Here is a 17,832-nt window from a genome sequence, read left to right on the forward strand (position 1 = left end):
TGAAGCCAAACTAGGATATATATTTACATGCACACCCATGCAAAAACCAAATCTTCCCCCTTCTCTCTCTCATTTATTATTTTTAACTTCGTTCTCATATTTCTGGTTTCAACTTTTCATTTTTGTACTCAATTTCTGTCACAATTAGAGAAAAAGAAAGAAACTTACTTAGATTACATACATATATAATATATATATTTACACATATTCGTGTTCCAACAGTGTGGACTGTTTAGTGACTAGGTAGGACCCTCTTGTGCCTGGGGTGTGTGTGATCCTTTCCTTGTTACTTTTTTTCTGACCCTCTTGGATGGGGTGAGATGAGGGGGAGTCATATCAGCACCCAGTATCAAGAATAGACTGGAGGGAAATTGAGAACTTAGCACATTTTGTGCAGACTCCTAATAGTCTAAATAAGCAGTACCACCTAAAGGAAGAGGCTAAGAAGAAAGAATAGGAGGGAACTGATGTTCCACACCGGGAAGTAGACTGTTCTATCTGGAAAGAAGGATAGCATTGGGACCCCCTTCTGGGTATTGGGAAACCAGGGGGAAGAGGATGGTAGCTCTGTGTGTGTGTGTGTGTGTGTGTGTGTGTGTGTGTGTGTGTGTGTGTGTGTGAGAGAGAGAGAGAGAGAGAGAGAGAGGAGAGAGAGAGAGAGAGAGAGAGAGAGAGAGAGAAGAAACAGGAGAACGTTTTCTATTTGTCAGGCTGGTTTAAGGGTGTGAAAGGGGAAAGGTACCCATAAACCTTCTGTCCTCCAGATGTGTATTGGGGTAAGGGGGAGGTGGATGTGAGCCTAGACACATTCAGCTTTTTTTTTAATGTGGGGTTCTCCCATCTGGTAATTCTTTTCTTTCAGAGTATGGCTGTCCTGGAGATAGGAGGTGACCAACTAACTTGGATTAAAATGTTTTTAATGGTGTCAGTGTGTATGCCCAAACTGAGATTACAATATATGTTAATAGCTGGAAGAGACCTTAAAGATTGCTTAGCCCACCCCCTCATTAGACAGATCAGAAAACAGAGTAGAGAATAAATTTTTTTCCCTAGAGGTAGAAGGGAATAGGTGAGATGTGAACCCCGGACCTTTGACTCCAAATCTAGAATCTTTCCCTCTGTTTCATGATGGTTGGGGCCAGAGAATAGTGTCTAGGTGCAAGGGAATGAGATTCTGCCAAATTCATAGAACTGGAATCAAAACAGGAAGTTTTGGAAATGAAAACTGGGAAGGAGATCAGGGATCAGGAGGAGAATTTGGTAAAGGAAGGAAAGTAGGAAGGAATGTGCAGGGAATGGAAGAATTGGGGTTAATAAGAAAATAATTGGTGAAGATATGGAGAAGAGAAGGGAAATGGTTGAACAGGGAAAGGGATGGAAGAATGGGGAAGGAGATTTGGACGTTAGAAATAGGGGAGACAAAAAACAAGGGAGGTGGGATGAAGCAAATAGAAGAAAAGGAGGAAAGAAATGGGAGAAGCAGATGGGCTTGGAGGAGATGAAAGTAGAGGGAGGCATGATTGCAGGAGGGATAACATGATTTAAGGGATCAAAGGCTTCATCCCACTAACTCTTTGATAATTAATATAAGGAAGAATCCTCTTCCAGAGTCATTCTTTCTGAGAGGTCAGCAGCGGATGGACTGGGTCCTGTAAAGGAAGGTTCCAGGGGAGAGTGGGGTCCCCGGAACCCCCTAAAGTGAGATTGCTTATTCAAAACATTCTATATGGCAAATGATGCCGTTATAACATGATACCTTATTAACAGACTCGCATATACCCTGGCTCCTGCATGTCCCTGGGAACGGAACTCCATATGTTAAGAGCCTTCTGGAGTCTAACAGAAAGACTAACACTTTTTGCCTGGAACAGGGGTGAGCCTCTTCCCCAGCAGCAGGGAGTAGAAGGGCTTCCCCTGGGCAGGATAGGAGTGGTTATTGAGCGTGATAGGGAGGAAGGCACCTTAGCTCTAGCGAGAGATCTTGCGGGCAAATCCCGATTCTATCACTTCCTACCGTAGGGACGTTGGGCAAATCTCATCAACTCTCATCTGCGATCCAGGAGATGGCCCCTCCATTCTCTTGCAGCTTTTAATCCCTAGTACCACACAGAGAGCTCGGAGGAGAAATGCCGAGTACCGAGCAGAAATGCGGAGTACCGGGTCGGAATCCTGGCTCATATCTAGGACCCGGATGACCTTGTGCAAGACTCTCTCTGTTACCTTCTCGGTAAAGTAAAGGTATTGCCTAAAGAGGCAGCTTTTGTGGTGGAGACAGTGCTGGACCGGGAGACGGCAGGATGGGGGCTCAAATACTGCCTTGGACATTTGTTAGCCCTGGTCCCTTCAGCTGTATGGTGGCTGTAGCTAAAGGTTTTTGGGAATCGAGGAGAGGGTGGGAGGATCAGTCTCCACTTTGCCAATAACCTGAGGCCCGCCCTCCTTCTTTATCACCTGAAATGCCCGCCGAGCTCTCCCGATACCTGCCTCTGCTCCATCTCTGACAAGAGAGGGCAAGAACAAACTCTTCTCTGCCTGAGCCTGATCCTGGGGAAGAACCCAGCGAGGACCTGCCGCTTCCCCTCTCGGGTGGATCGTTCGGTGTGACCTCAGAGCCCTTAGGATGGCCACCTTTCGGAGTGGTCAGAAACAATAGGAGAGCGGCTGGTGGGGGAGGGAGAAGCTGTGTAAAAAGTCAAGGTCACCCAATAGGAAAGAGCTTGAACTTGGTGTCAGGAGGCCTGGGTTGATTCTGGACAAATGACGCTTCTCAGAATCCGAGCCTCACTATTTTCATCTGTACCATGTCAGCAGTGACCCCAAACTCCCCACCTCGGGATTCTTGGGGGGCGCCGGTCTCCGTCACCTTAGAGCGCTCTGTAGATGCGATTTATCCTTTTGCACGTGTAGGACTTTGTGTGGTGTGGGATTCTGGGCCATGGAGCGTTGCTGCTTGGGTACTGAGTGATTGCGTAATTGTGTCAGTGTGTGTGCCAGAGCATGTGTGCCCAAGCAGCTGTGGGATCCTCCAGGCTTATAACTGACCTGTATGGGGCCCGGGAAAGGAGGCCGCTGTTTGGAAAAGGGAGAGCCGTGATCCTCTCCCGACCCAGCCCTTTTGCGCAGGCTTCCAGGCAGAGCAGCCGAGAGCAGTGGGGGCTGCGTGGCTCCCAATTTCTGCGGTCGTCGGAGTCCTAAACCAGCGGCTGCTTGACGGCTCTGCCGGGCGGCCTCCAGGCCCAGCCACGCGCTCTCGGGGTGAGCTCTCTCCAAGGTCCGGCCCTGCCGCAGACCCCCGGCCCGGCGGCGGCTCCCTCGGAGGAGGAGGAGCGCGCAGGGGCAGCAAGGCCTCCCCGGAGGCCGGCGTCGGGGCCTTGGACAGCTCTCGCGCCCGCTCCGCTCTCGCACCCCGCGATCTCTCCCTTTAGTCAGCACTTCCCAGCCAAGGCGGGAGGCTTCTTGGGAGCCCCAAGTTAGAACAGAGAGCGGCAAAGGACAACGAACTCTGCGCGGGGGCCCCGGGCCGGGGCGGGGGGCTGGCTGGGCCGGGGGCGGAGAGATGGGGGAGCGCAGGCCGAGCTAACCTGGCCGGCGGAGGCAAAGCCCGAGGGAGGGGGCGGCGGGGAGTGGGACGGCGGCAGCCAAGGCGCTCATCCTCTCCTTCTCTCTCTCTCTTTGTCCGTCTGTGCGTCTGGCCTTTCCCCCCTCGCCCCCCCTGCAAATCCTAACCCTCCCCCACCCCCCTTATCTCCCATTCCCGCGGGGCCTCCTCCTCTCCGTCTCACCTGCCCATTGGTCCCTGCCCCCACGTTCCTTCCTGGACCCCACCGCGGGCTGTGTCCCTTGTCGCTTCCTCCTCCTCGTGCCCCCACCTCCGGGCCCCCCGTCTTCCCGAACGGCCCCCGGGCTGTGTCCCTTGTATCCCCGCACCTCCTGCTGCCTCTCTGTGTCCCGTGTCCTGCGAATTCTGTCGCTTTGTGTCGCTTGGGTCCTGTTACCCCCGGGCCTCCCTGGCCACGGGATTCCCGGCCCTCCGTCTCATCCATCCCCGTGTCCGCACGGGCGTGCTGTCTCCCCTCTCGCCCCCCGGATTCCCCTTCCCCTCGGTCCCCGGATCCCCCTTCCCTCGCCCCCCGATCCCCCTTCCTCTCGTCCCCCGGATCCCCCTTCCCCTCGTGCCCTGTACCTGTGTGGCCCGCGCCCTCCCCCTGTCCCCGGCGCGGTGCCCGCTGCCAGGGAGCGAGGTTCCCCAAGACAGTCTCCTCCTGCACGGCCCCTTCGCCCGAAAACCCAAGCGGATTCGGACGGCCTTCTCGCCTTCGCAGCTCCTGCGGCTGGAGCGCGCCTTCGAGAAAAACCACTACGTGGTGGGCGCCGAGCGGAAGCAGCTGGCGGGCAGCCTCAGCCTCTCCGAGACCCAGGTGAGCCGCTCCCGAGCCGCGTGCCCTCCCCTCGGCCCTTTGCCCGAGCTGTCCGCTCCCGCAGCCTCTCAAGCTTTGTGTCTCTCTCCTTCCGACACCCCCGCCAACTCCCTCGATCTCATTCCTCCCTCCTTCTCTCTCTCTCATTCCCACCTTTCTCTCGTTCTTTTCGGTCACTCTCCCTCTCTTCTCCCTTTCTCCTTTTCTTCTCTCCTCTGTCTCTATCTCTCTTCTTTCCCCTCTAACTTCTGCCCCGACTTTCGCCCTCATTTTCTCTCCATTCTCTCTCTCCCTTTCTTTCCTGCCTTCCTCCTCCCTTCCCTTTTCTTGTCTTCTCTTCTCTCCTTTCCTCTTCTCTTTCTTCTTCTTCTTCTTCTTCTTCTTCTTCTTCTTCTTCTTCTTCTTCTTCTTCTTCTTCTTCTTCTTCTTCTTCTTCTTCTTCTTCTTCTTCTTCTTCTCTTCTTCTTCTTCTTCTCTTCTTCTTCTTCTTCTTCTTCTTCTTCTTCTTCTTCTTCTTCTTCTTCTTCTTCTTCTTCTTCTTCTTCTCTTCTTCTTCTCTTCTCTTCTCTTCTTCTTCTTCTTCTTCTTCTTCTTCTTCTTCTTCTTCTTCTTCTTCTTCTTCTTCTTCTTCTTCTTCTTCTTCTTCTTCTTCTTCTTCTTCTTCTTCTCCTTCTTCTCCTCCTTCTTCTTCTCCTTCTTCTCCTGCTCCTCCTTCTCCTCCTCCTTCTCCTCCTTCTCTTTTCTCTTCCCCTTCCCCTTCTTTCTCTTGCCCTTCTTCCCTTTCTCTTTCTCTGTCTCTCTCTGTGCTCTGCCCTAGCTTCTGAGTGGATCTAGCTGAGCAGACAGGGGTGGGGGATGAAGAAAAGAGGAGCAGAGCCCAGGAAGTTTTTCTATAGTTTGCCCTGCTTCTCAGAGCCATGAGGGCAGCCCTCAGGATTTTCCCTGAAAAATAGTCTCTATTCTTGTTGTTCAGGAGCTCAGTAGAGGCAGAGCATCTTTCTTCAGTAGTGGCTAAAAGGAAACATAATAATAATAATAAAACAACTTGACTCAGTTCAGTAGCCTTCTCTGGATGCCATCTTGGAAGCACAGCCTCCAAAAGAAGGGAGTGACTGCTCTTCTATCTTTGCTCCTGGTCAGACTTCATTGGCAATGATTGTGTTCAGTTTTGGGTCACACTTTAAGAAGGCACTGATAAACTCAAGCATTTCCAGGGAAGGGCAATCAGGATGGTGAAAGGCTTAGATTGAAGAAAGTGGAGGTGTTTAGGCTGAAGAAGAGAATGCTTGACAGCAGTTGCTGGAGATAGGGATAGAGAACACACAATAGCAATCTTCAATATTGGAAGTACTGTCATATGGTCTTAGACATTATCCTTGACATCAGGAACTTTTTAGGATGGGGCCAGGACTCATGGACTCAGGTTCCCTAGGGGTACTTTTGAGGTTAGTCTAAGGAACAGGACTGCTTTCTGGTCTGGAAGTTAACAATTCAGACAGGACATCTGCCATTGAGCAACCTGGCCCAGGGATCCATGATTGGACCAGCTGTGTGTTTAGGGATTTTAGTCAGGGGCATTCTAGAACCTGCTGATTTGTTTGGGGATTTTAGTCAGGGGCATTCTAGAACCTGCTGATTTGTTTGGGAATTTTAGTCAGGGGCATTCTAGAACCTGCTGATTTGTTTGTGAGGGGGAGAAATGGGACAATGTCAGTGCTTCCCCTCTCCCCATAGGTCCCCGGATAGCTGTCCTCTGGGTGCAGAAAAGAAATGAGAAAGGAAAGGACAGAATTTCATTTCCTAGCCACCTCCCCCACCCCATCTCCCACCCCTAATCCAGGAAGCCATCTGTTAGATCTTCCTTAGTCACAGCCAAATAACTAGCTCATCAGGAAGGGTCAGTTTAATCTTCATTGCCCAAAGGATAACCCCAACTCCCCTCTTCAGTTTTCTCCTTGTTGATAAGTCTGTTTATAGTGTTTGTGTCCCCTATATCCCTTCTGTAAGTTCTATTTAATGAGAATGGTGGACTTTCCCAAAGGTGTAATGGAAATCAGGAGACCCAACGGGATTCTAGTTTCTGGTTCTTATACTCCTTGTGTGACCTTGGGCAAATGATTCCCACTTCTACACCTCAAGATTTTTCCCCTTTATTTCCATCAACTGAATCTGTCAATCTAGTGGTTTAGAGGAAATTGAGGGTATCTTTCAGCTCTAATATTCTGGTTTGGAGTGAGGACACTCAGACCTGGAATTGATGGAGATGGAGAAGGTGGTAGAAAGAAAGTCTCAAGTTGGACCGAGCCCAAGACAGACTCTAGATAGACATTGCTTCTATGACTAAACTCCTGTCACAGGCTCCTTTCCTTGGTCATTGTTTGTTTCTCTGAAAAACAAGGCAAAATTATTCTAGTTATTTGAGTCTTGAATGGATTCAAGTGACTGGATGAAGTGAGGGAAGGATTCGAGAACAAGAACCCATTGGGGGAATCCTTGGGCCCAACCTGGGCTCAGATCCTGGTTCTGCTGGTTTTAGCATTTGACATACCACTACCCATAGCTGAACTTGTGTATGCTTATTCTTGAAATGAGGAAGCTGGTTTAGAGATGTTCTAAGAGCTTTCCTAGCTCTCCTGCTTGTGATCTTACCTAGTTCACTACCTCAATCGATGTCTATCCCCCCTTTTTTCTATCAGCCACCCATCTGTGTATCCATATGTCTATAATCTATTTATTCATATAGCTACCTACATATCCTTTATCTCTCTCCGTCTCAGTAATCCACCTAAGTAATCCTACCTTTTTGACACCTGTGATCATTATGCCATGTAACCATCCGTGTCTCTGTCCAGGAACAGATGTAGAAACTGACTTTCCACATTGACATATTGGATATTTTTAAGAACTAAAAGTGCACAAAAAAATTCCATTTTTCATTCGCCTTCCCTGAAAAGATTGAGTTTAAAAATTAACAAAATCACATCACTGAGTTTATTTTTTAAACTCAGAAGTACTTTTAAATTAATTAAAAAACCTCAAATCTGTTAACTTCTGTTTGTTTTTATTAGCAACATTGTTTTTTAACTCAGTGCTTTTAAGCTCAATGAAAGTGTTCTTAATTAACTCTCCTCCCACCCCCTCCCCCTACTTAAGACAAACCAGCTTTCCTTTTACTTAGGGAGGTCCCATATGTCAATGTGCAAATGGGCCAGTTTCTGAATCTGAGTCATAGAACCGTGGAATCAGAGGCACTGATTCAATAATAGATTATAGAATGTCAGAATCTCAAGAAACCTTAGAACAGAGAGTGTCAGAGCTGAGAAAAATCTTAAAATCGGAGAACATCGGAGCTGGAAAGGACCTTAGATTGTCAGAGCTGGGAAGATTTTTCAAGTCCATCTAATCCAGTGGTTAGGTAGCTAGGTGATACAGTAGCTAGAGTGCCAAGTCTGGGATCAGGAAGACTCATTTCCCTCACATACTTACTAACTGCACTGCCATTCTGAACAAGATATATTTATTTTTGTCATGCTTGACATGTTTATGTTTTATGTTATGTTTGACTCAGTTTCCTCATCTGTCAAATGAGTTGAAGAAGAAAATGACAAAATACTCTAATATCACTGCCAAAGAAAGCCAAATGGGATCATGAAAAGTTAGACATGACTAAGTAATAGCAACAAAATCCATCAGTTATATATATATATATATATATATATATATATATATATATATATACATATACATATATATATGTATATATATATATACATATACATATATATACATATATATATATCTTTTTATATACAAAACATATGCATGGGTAATTGTTCAACACTGACCCTTGCAAAAACTTCTGTTCCAAATTTTTCCCTCCTTCCCTCCACCCCCCGGTAGTCCAATACATTAAATATGTTAAAGTATATGTTAAATCCAATATATGTATACATACAAAATCCTCAGTTCTTAGCCTTTTCAATTTAAAATCATTCCAGAGACAGCCTCTGCATCAGAGCTCTACTATTTGTATTTATCACCTGAACAAATACCTGGTGATAAAATGCTCCTAGGCTTTTCAGATTTGTATTTTATTAACCGTAATGGCTCCATTGTACACACACTTAAAAAGTTATCATGAGACACACTCCATATTCAGTTTCCATGTGTGCTTGCTCATTTGTGACTGGGATTCATTTAATGATACAGATCCTTGGCAGAGACTCCGGGGTCCACTAGGGACCTACAGGCCCCAGTTCGGTGCTGCTATTTTAATCCAGTTCTGTCATTCAGCAGACAAGGAAAATGACATCCTTGTACAAAGACCCACCAGTTAGTGGTTATTATATCATATGGCATTATCAATCTTTTCTCTCCTGCTGATTATTTAGATGTACCTTCAGCGATAGTCATTTGTCATCTTGCCGAGCACGTATGAGTATTTACTCATCAGTGATCTAATCTATCCACCAATCGTGTATTAAGGCTTATCTGGGAGGCATCTGGCAGGCCAGTTTGGGAATAAGGAAAACCTGAGTTCAAATTTTATCTCATATTCTAATAATTGTGTGACCCTGAGTAAGTCACTTAAAAAAAGATGTTCCGCCTCAGTTTCCCCATCTCTAAAATAGAGATAAAAAATAGTACCTACCTCTTGGGGTTGTTGGAAGATCACATGAAATAATATATGAAGCATTTTGCAAAAGTACTATATAAATGCCATTATCGTTGTTAAATTATAAGTTAAATTTCAACACCTTTCCCCAAACTAGTGATCTGTATTGATGGAGGGAGTTTGCATATCAGGAATTTGACTAATAACAATTATTTATTCATCAATTAAAATTTGTCAGCTGTTTCTGTGATATTGCTATATGGAATTGTGGGATTTTTTTGAGATGGAAAGGTCTTTTCCACTTATCTTGATCCTGACACAGTGATTATTATTTTGGTCCTCTTTGAGCATGAAGGACAACAACCAATCAACCCTTTCACTTTATGATTTTATGATCTCTGACCTTACAAAAGATGCTTGTTTTATAGATAAGAAAATGGAGAATGTTTCCTCCCTCCAGGCCCTAGATGGGAAAGGACACTTCCAACATCACTTAATGAGTGAAATGGTCAGCATTAAATCCTACCTCCCAAATTCAGTGGCATCCCCATTATAATATACTCTCACTAATCATTAATGTCTACTACCATCATAATTTATTCATTTCTGTATGCATATATCCAACTTTAGTTTCTGTTATAGCAGCATTTTTAAAAACTCCCTGCTTTAAGCTCAATAAGTGTTCTTAATGAACTCTTCTTCCCCCCCTTCTCAAACGATCATTAATATTGACCTGCAATATTCACTTATCATTTTCTTTATTATTTGTAACTTTGTCACATCCATCATCAGCTAACCCATACTTGTTTATTTGTCCTGCCTTGTTTTGTAATTACTGTCTATGTGCAACTATAACTATTTATCTGTCTTTCTCGTCATCTGTCTTTCTCTAATGATCATCTGTCCTTAGCTCTTAACCCTCTCTTCATAGCTCTATTTATGTAGAGATACAGTTGTGCAGAGGTATGGTTGCAAATATTTAACAATTGGCTCTCTGGAAAGGAAAACATACACAATTTTAAATTTAATTGTTAATTAATTAATTAAACAGTTCATGCACAAGTTTAATTGTTAGTTAATTAATTAAACATTTCTTTATCACTTTCTTAAACCTAACAATCATCAAAATAAAAAATCAAGCCCTGATTCACCATTTGTTGACTTTTGACATGGAAATACATTGAAAATTTATATCTGTATCACTGTCTTTATTGATCATTCATCTGTATCGATTTGTTAGCTCTATTGATGTCTTGCTTGACCTATGTAATAACTCAGATTCAATCTCTCATTTTAAAAATATGATCTCTTCTCTCCAAGTATCTAGCAATTATATTTAGTTACCTAGATTTCATATCTAAAGAACTAAATAGGTTCTTTTTAGATTTTTAAATTTTATTTTGTTCAATTAACAAGGATTTTCTCTGTCTCTTACTTCCTCCCACCTCCTGTATTGAAAAGAAAGAAGGAAAAAAAGACATGTAGAATCCTTATATCCCATAAGCACCGTCAAACAATAAAAACTCTCCTATTGAGGCAAGTACCAAAATGCATCTCTCATTCTGCACCACCATTATCTCTCTGTCATGAGGTGGGGAGAAGTCTTCATTACCAGGGTCCTGCTGCCATTCTTTATTCTTTTATTGAACAGAGTACTTAAGCCTTATGAAATTGGTAATTTTTATAATGTGTGATTTGAATATGGAGCAGTCCCCTCTACTTTATGGCAATTCTGATCGACTTCTCTGGGTTTAGGTTTTTGCATAAGGGGTGAACTGGGCTCAGTGATCTCCAAAGCTTCTTTCAACTTCTAATTCCTTCCATTCCCTGAACTCACAATTCATCCATATTAGCGTCTTATCTTTGGCTGTCATAGCAATTTCTTATTCTTCTTATTATAGCTTTTTATTTGCAAAGCTTATGCCTGGGTAATTTTTCAACATTGACCCTTGTAAAACCTTGTGTTCCAACTTTTCCCCTCCTTCCCCTCACTCCCTCCCCTAGATGGTAGGTTGACCCATACATGTTAAATATGTTAAAGTATATGTTAAATCCAATATATGTATATATAGTCATACAGTGATCTTGCTGCACAAGAAAAATCAGATCTAGAAAGAAAGGAAAAAACCTGAGAAGGAAAGCAAGAATATAAGCAAACAATAACAGAAAGAATGAAAATGCTGTCATAGCAGTTTCTATGTGTGTTTCTTTAGCTATTTTTGAAATCAATACCCAATATAGTCTGTGGTTTATAAGTGACCATCATTTATCTTTTCAGCCACTGATTCTCTTAATCATCTCTTTCTATCCATTGGGACTGCCTTTTGCTATTCTGTGTATCCCCAGTGGTTAGGACAGTGTCTGAGGGCACATAGTATGTGCTTAGTAAATACCTTTTGACTATTGATGGATAATCTATATTATTTATAATCTAGCTATGATTTATATTTTATTGTGTATTTAAAATAATGTAGATAGGGATAAGAAAAGAAGTGGCTGTTGGACTTATGCCTTCATTGGCGTAAATGTATATTTAGTATTCATATATAGACAACAATACACCTATGTAATTAAATATGCATATGGTGTACATACATTTGAAAAATATACACATATAATATGACCTTTTCCTCACATGATAGGGTGTTGGAGTAGAGAGGACATTGTACCTGGCCTTAAGACTCCTGGGTTCAAGTCCTGCCTCAGATCAGCTATATGACCCTGAGCAAGTCACTTGATTTCCATGAGACTCAGTCCCATTATCTGTGAAATAAAGATAGTGATACCTACAGCACCTTATAACCCTCTAGTGATGAGATCTATTGAGATGAGACCCCCATGATGACTAAAGGAGGTCCACTCTAGAGATGAGAGCTCCACAATGACTAAAGGAGGTCCACTCTAGAGATGAGACCCCCATGATGACTAAAGGAGGTCCACTCTAGAGATGAGACCCCCATGATGACTAAAGGAGGTCTTCTCTAGAGATGAGAGTTCCATAATGACTAAAGGAGGTCCACTCTAGAGATGAGACCCCCATGATGACTAGAGGAGGTCCACTCTAGAGATGAGACCCCCATGATGACTAAAGGAGGTCTTCTCTAGAGATGAGAGTTCCACAATGACTAAAGGAGGTCCACTCTAGAGATGAGACCCCCATGATGACTAGAGCAGGTCCACTCTAGAGATGAGACCCCCATGATGACTAAAGGAGGTCCACTCTAGAGATGAGAGTTCCACAATGACTAAAGGAGGTCCACTCTAGCGATGAGAGTTCCACAATGACTAAAGGAAGTCCACTCTAGAGATGAGAGCTCCACAATGACTAAAGGAGGTCCACTCTAGAGATGAGAGTTCCACGATGACTAAAGGAGGTCCACTCTAGAGATGAGAGTTCCACAATGACTAAAGGAGGTCCACTCTAGAGATGAGACCCCCATGATGACTAAAGGAGGTCCACTCTAGAGATAAGACCCCCACGATGACTAAAGGAGGTCCACTCTAGAGATGAGAGTTCCACAATGACTAAAGGAGGTCCACTCTAGAGATGAAACCCCCACGATGACTAAAAGAGGTCCAAAGTATTTTCCAGATGTAAAATTTTTAGATTCTTTAGATGGGCATCTAAATCTCTTTATCTGTTCGTTGCTGTTGAATGAAAATTCCTTGAATGTAAGGACTGTTTCATTTTTTGCTATTTATCCTCAGAACTTAATACAATGACAGGCACATCGTAATTATTTAAAAATATTTGTTATCATAATCCATTTAGTTATAGCAATCCACTGATCATCTGTAATCTTTGCCATTAGTCTGAGCATTCATTATTTATCCACTGTTGAAAGGAAGAAGAGCTAACGTTTATATTATGCTTTAAGGCTTATAAAACACATGATACTTTAAAATTTTATTAAATTAAAAGTACTCTAAAGACTTTGTGATCCCCTGTATATTCCATTTCATTCTCCTTACTTGTGAGCTCTACCATTATCTCTCTTTTATGGTTTTTTCCCCCCTGAGACAACTGGAGTTAAGTGACTTGCCCAGGGTCACACAGCCAGGAACTGTTAAGTGTCTGAGACCAGATTTGAACTCAGGTCCTCCTGACTTCAGGGCTGGTGCTGTATTCATTGAGCCACCTAGCTGCCCCCACTATCTCTCTATGATGATATATACTTAAATCTCTCCCACAAAGGCTCCCTATATACAGAAACTGCTTCACTTTGTGTTCATATCACTAGGCTTAGTATAGTACAGCATGAAGGCTGACTAAATGCATTTTTATTCATCCATCCATCCATCCATCATCCATCCACCCATTCATCCCTTTCTTCTTCCTTCAGTTAATTTTATTTATCCTATATTATCTCCTACAGTATCTATACACATATACACATACAACCATGTGTACAGACATAGCTCTCCACATATAAATATGTACACACATATATTATAGTATATCTTCTCTTATGGTACCAGGGCAGCTGAATGGTACAATGGATCTAGTGCTGAGTCTGGAGTCAGGAAGACTTAAATTCTTGAGGTCAGTTCCAGCCTGAGCTGTGTGACCCTGAGCAAGTCCCCATTTGCCTCAGTTTAATGGCAGACCACTCCAGTGTCTTTGCCAAGAAGACTCCAAATAGATCCATGAAGAGTCAGACACAACTAAAAATTGAACAAGAAAATCACACACACACATAATATCCTGAGAGGAGATATAAAATATGTGTTATTTATATATCCTGTCAGGCATCTATTAATTGTGTGACCTTGGCAAGCAACCTCTACCTGCTTCAGTTTCTCTCTGTAAAATTGGGATAATAATAACATCTACCTCTCAGGATTATTGTGAGAATATTACTGGAATGGAATATTATTGGTAAAGCATTTAGCATGGAGCTTGCCACATAGTAGGTGCTATTACTATTATTAATTATTATCTGATTCAATGTGTTTGAGTGGATAGCCCAACTGAGAAATCACCAGTCACTGAATAAAATATTGAATTAAGCTAAATAGTAAGATATCAGCCATCCTTATTTATAGCAATTTATTGATCATCTATCTGTGTGTCTCTATCTCTGCATCTTTACTGATTCGTAGCTATTTTCATCTGTCATTTTTATCTAGCATTTATTCATTTACCAGTCAACTACCTGTTTATCTGTCTCTTCTTTCATCTATAAGACCAATTCTCATTTCTTCAAAGCAACTCAACATAGGAAATGGTGCTTTTGGTACCACCAGTCTCCTGTTACAGAGGAGGAAACCGAGGAGGAAATCTGGTCATGGTCTTCTGGCTTAGGCAGTGATGGCTTCGAGACTCCTTTGTCTCCACACACAGTCCTTCTCTTATCTCCTGAGCATCTTGTTCTTCATCTGTTTTTCTCTCTCAATTGACTATTTGTTTCATTCATTTCTTTATTGCTTAGTTTTATTTTTCTCTTTTTTGTGCCTTTATCAATGTAGAAAATTTCCAGTGGGGATTTCCTGTAGAGATAAGCAGTTGCTTTTTTTTTTTTTTTTTTAACATTTTAATTTTAAGTTTTGAGTTCCAAATCCTATAACTCCCTTCCTCTCTGAGATGGTAAGTAATCAAATATAGGTCATACACTTGCGGTTATGTAAAACATTTCCAAATTTGTCATTTTGTATGAGAAGACTCTCAGATAAAAGGAAAAACATGGAAAAAAGTAAGGTGAAAAATAGCATGCTTTAGTCTATCTTCAAATAAGATTCATTCTTTCTCAGGAGGCAGCTAGCGTGCTTCATCATTAATCCTTTGGGATTGTCTTAGATCATTGTATTGCTGAGAAGAGCTAAGTCACTCCCAGTTCTTCATTGAACAATACTGCTGTTACAGGGTCCAGTGTTCTCCAGGTTCTGTTCACTTCACTCAGCATCAGTTTATGTGACTCTTTCCAGAGCACCTGCTTTGTAACTAAGAATCTTAATCAGTTAATAAGCAACTGATTAAGCACCTACTGTGTGCCAGGCACTGTGCTACAAAGAGAGGCTGAAGAAACTCCAAGTCTCACAAAGAGACAGCACGCAAACACATTATAGGCAGAAAAAAGTCAGAAACAATCAACAGAAGGAAGACCCTAGAATTAAGGAGGAGTCAGAAAAGGGTTTTCTGCAGGTTTTAGCTGGGATTTGGAGATGAAGATGAGGAAGGAGAGGGTCACGCATGGGGGGGAAATACATGGGAGATGAGGTGTCCAAAAAGATAATGCTACAGTCAGCTAGTCTGAAGTTAGTTGGTTAGAAGTAGGATTTTAACTTGGGTCTTCCTGTCCTAGCTTGCTCTCTATTATATCTTGCTATTATTATCTAATAGCTAGGGGGTGCCTTGTTTAGAGTACCAGTCCTGGAGTCAGAAGGGCCTGAGTTCAAATTTAACTTCACACACTGTGTGCTCCTGTACAAGTCACTTAACCTGGGTCAGCCTCAATTTCCTCATTTGCGATGTAAGCCTAATAAATTCTGCCATAATCATTTGTTGTAAGGCTCCAGTGATGAGGGAGAAAGGGGGGGCACATAGTAACATGCATATGGGTAACTCCCAGGAGAGACAGCATCATTTCATTGTCTTAGAGCATGACTAAGAGGTTGAGTGCCCTCGCCAGGGATGTGTCAGAGGAGACTTGAATCCCCATTTAATGGAGAGAAAGCTGATTTTATACCCAGCTTTAACATTCTAGGTTCCAAAGCTTCATTCATGCTCTAAGATTCTCCCACAAGAGCTCTGACTTTTCCTATTTTAACATCTCTTAGCTCTGACATTCGTAGAATCCCTCCCTGCTCTGAAATCTTGGTTCTAAGGCCTCTCTCGATGCTAGCATCCTATGTTTTAAAGCCCCTCTCAGTCTTGACATCTTATGTTCTAAGCTTTCAAAGCCTGGACATCCTATGTTCTCTCATCCATCCAACTCAGGTTCTTTGTTCTAAGGCTTTATCTTAGAACAGCTCTGACATTTCATCTTCTAAGACTCCTCTCAGTTCTGATATCTGGTGTTCTAAGGTTTCTCTCAACTCTAACATTTAATGATCCTAAAGTGTGATCTAAGACTGGCTTGTACACCACACAAAGTAGAAGAATTCAGAGTGGGAACTGGTCATTGCAGACTGGGATAGTTAGATAGATTGGAAGCCTGAGCTAGGTCTTCAAGGAGGATGGGAAAGATTAATCTTGGAGGAAAAAAAGGAAGGACTTCTTAACGAGGGGCCCAGAACCCCCTATATCCCAATGGTGAGTTGAGTTGCACTGCGTGTAATAGAACTGTAGGCATGACATTTGAAAGTAATGAATTCAAATCATGTCTCTGACACAACATTTGAGCAACTTTCAACAAGTCTTTTAACCTTTTAGGTTCTTCCTCCCTCCCTCCCTCCCTCCCTCCCTTCCTTCCTTCCTTCCTTCCTTCCTTCCTTCCTTCCTTCCTTCCTTCCTTCCTTCCTTCCTTCCTTCCTTCCTTCCTTCCTTCCTTCCTTCCTTCCTTCCTTCTTTCCTTCCTTCCTTCCTTCTTTCCTTCCTTCTTTCCTTCTTTCCTTCCTTCCTTCTTTCCTTTCTTCCTTCCTTCCTTCCTTCTTTCCTTCCTTCTTTCCTTCTTTCCTTCCTTCCTTCTTTCCTTCCTTCCTTCCTTCCTTCCTCCCTCCCTTCCTTCCTTCCTTCCTTCTTTCCTTCCTTCTTTCCTTCTTTCCTTCCTTCCTTCTTTCCTTTCTTTCTTCCTTCCTTCCTTCCTTCTTTCCTTCCTTCCTTCCTTCCTTCCTTCCTTCCTTCCTTCCTTCCTTCCTTCCTTCCTTCCTTCCTTCCTTCCTTCCTTCCTTCCTTCCTTCCTTCCTTCCTTCCTCCCTCCCTCCCTCCCTCCCTTTCACTCTTCCTTCCTCCCTCCCTTCCTCCCTTCCTTCCTCCCTCCCTTCCTTCCTTCCTTCCTTCCTTCCTTCTTTCCTTCCTTCCTTCCTTCTTTCCTTCCTTCTTTCCTTCTTTCCTTCCTTCCTTCTTTCCTTTCTTCCTTCCTTCCTTCCTTCCTTCTTTCCTTCCTTCTTTCCTTCTTTCCTTCCTTCCTTCTTTCCTTCCTTCCTTCCTTCCTTCCTTCCTTCCTTCCTTCCTTCCTTCCTTCCTTCCTTCCTTCCTTCCTTCCTTCCTTCCTTCCTCCCTCCCTCCCTCCCTCCCTTTCACTCTTCCTTCCTCCCTCCCTTCCTCCCTTCCTTCCTCCCTCCCTTCCTCCCTTCCTTCCTTCCTCCCTTCCTTCCTTCCTCCCTTCCTCCCTCTCACCCTTCTTCCCTTCTTGGCAACTGGGATTAAGTGGCTTGTCCAGGGTCACATAGTAAGTGCATCTGAGACTAGATTTAAATTTAGGTTTTCCCGACTCCAGGGCCAGTGCTCTAACCACCGGACTTCCTAGCTGCCCTTAACTTAATTTTTTTATCTGTAAAATGAAGAGGATGGAACAGATTACCTCCAAGGTCCCTTCCAGTTCTAGAATTCTGATCCTCTGGTCTGTTCCGCTGCTATGTTCCCAAAGGTTCAATACATTCCATCTGAAATCTGGGGAGTACAGAGTGTGGACACCCAATTGGCTGGACTGACCAAAGAGGCTAGAATAGCATCAAGTGAATAGGTCTCCTTTTTCTATGGGCAGATAGATGCATGAAGAAAAATGCATTCCTTTAATCTCCACTTCTGCCTTGTGTCCCAAGCCTCTAACAGGAGGGCCTCCACTCTCACCTGGTCTCCATCAATGTTCTGTCTGAGCTTAGGTACTTCCTTTACTTCTATGGGCCTCAGTTTTCCCC

General features: G+C 43.4%; 1 protein-coding gene across 1 annotated transcript in view; it reads left to right on the forward strand.

The window, feature by feature from the left end:
- Positions 1-17,832, forward strand: part of EMX1 (empty spiracles homeobox 1) — a 41,826-nt gene that overhangs the window by 8,084 nt on the left and 15,910 nt on the right. Inside the window, exon 2 of the mRNA XM_074285539.1 lies at positions 4,234-4,418. Within this exon, the coding sequence (XP_074141640.1) occupies positions 4,234-4,418 (185 nt within the window). The remainder of the gene's footprint in view (positions 1-4,233; positions 4,419-17,832) is intronic.

Source organism: Sminthopsis crassicaudata, chromosome 2 (genome assembly GCF_048593235.1).
Source record: "Sminthopsis crassicaudata isolate SCR6 chromosome 2, ASM4859323v1, whole genome shotgun sequence".
NCBI classification, from domain to species: Eukaryota; Metazoa; Chordata; class Mammalia; order Dasyuromorphia; family Dasyuridae; genus Sminthopsis; species Sminthopsis crassicaudata.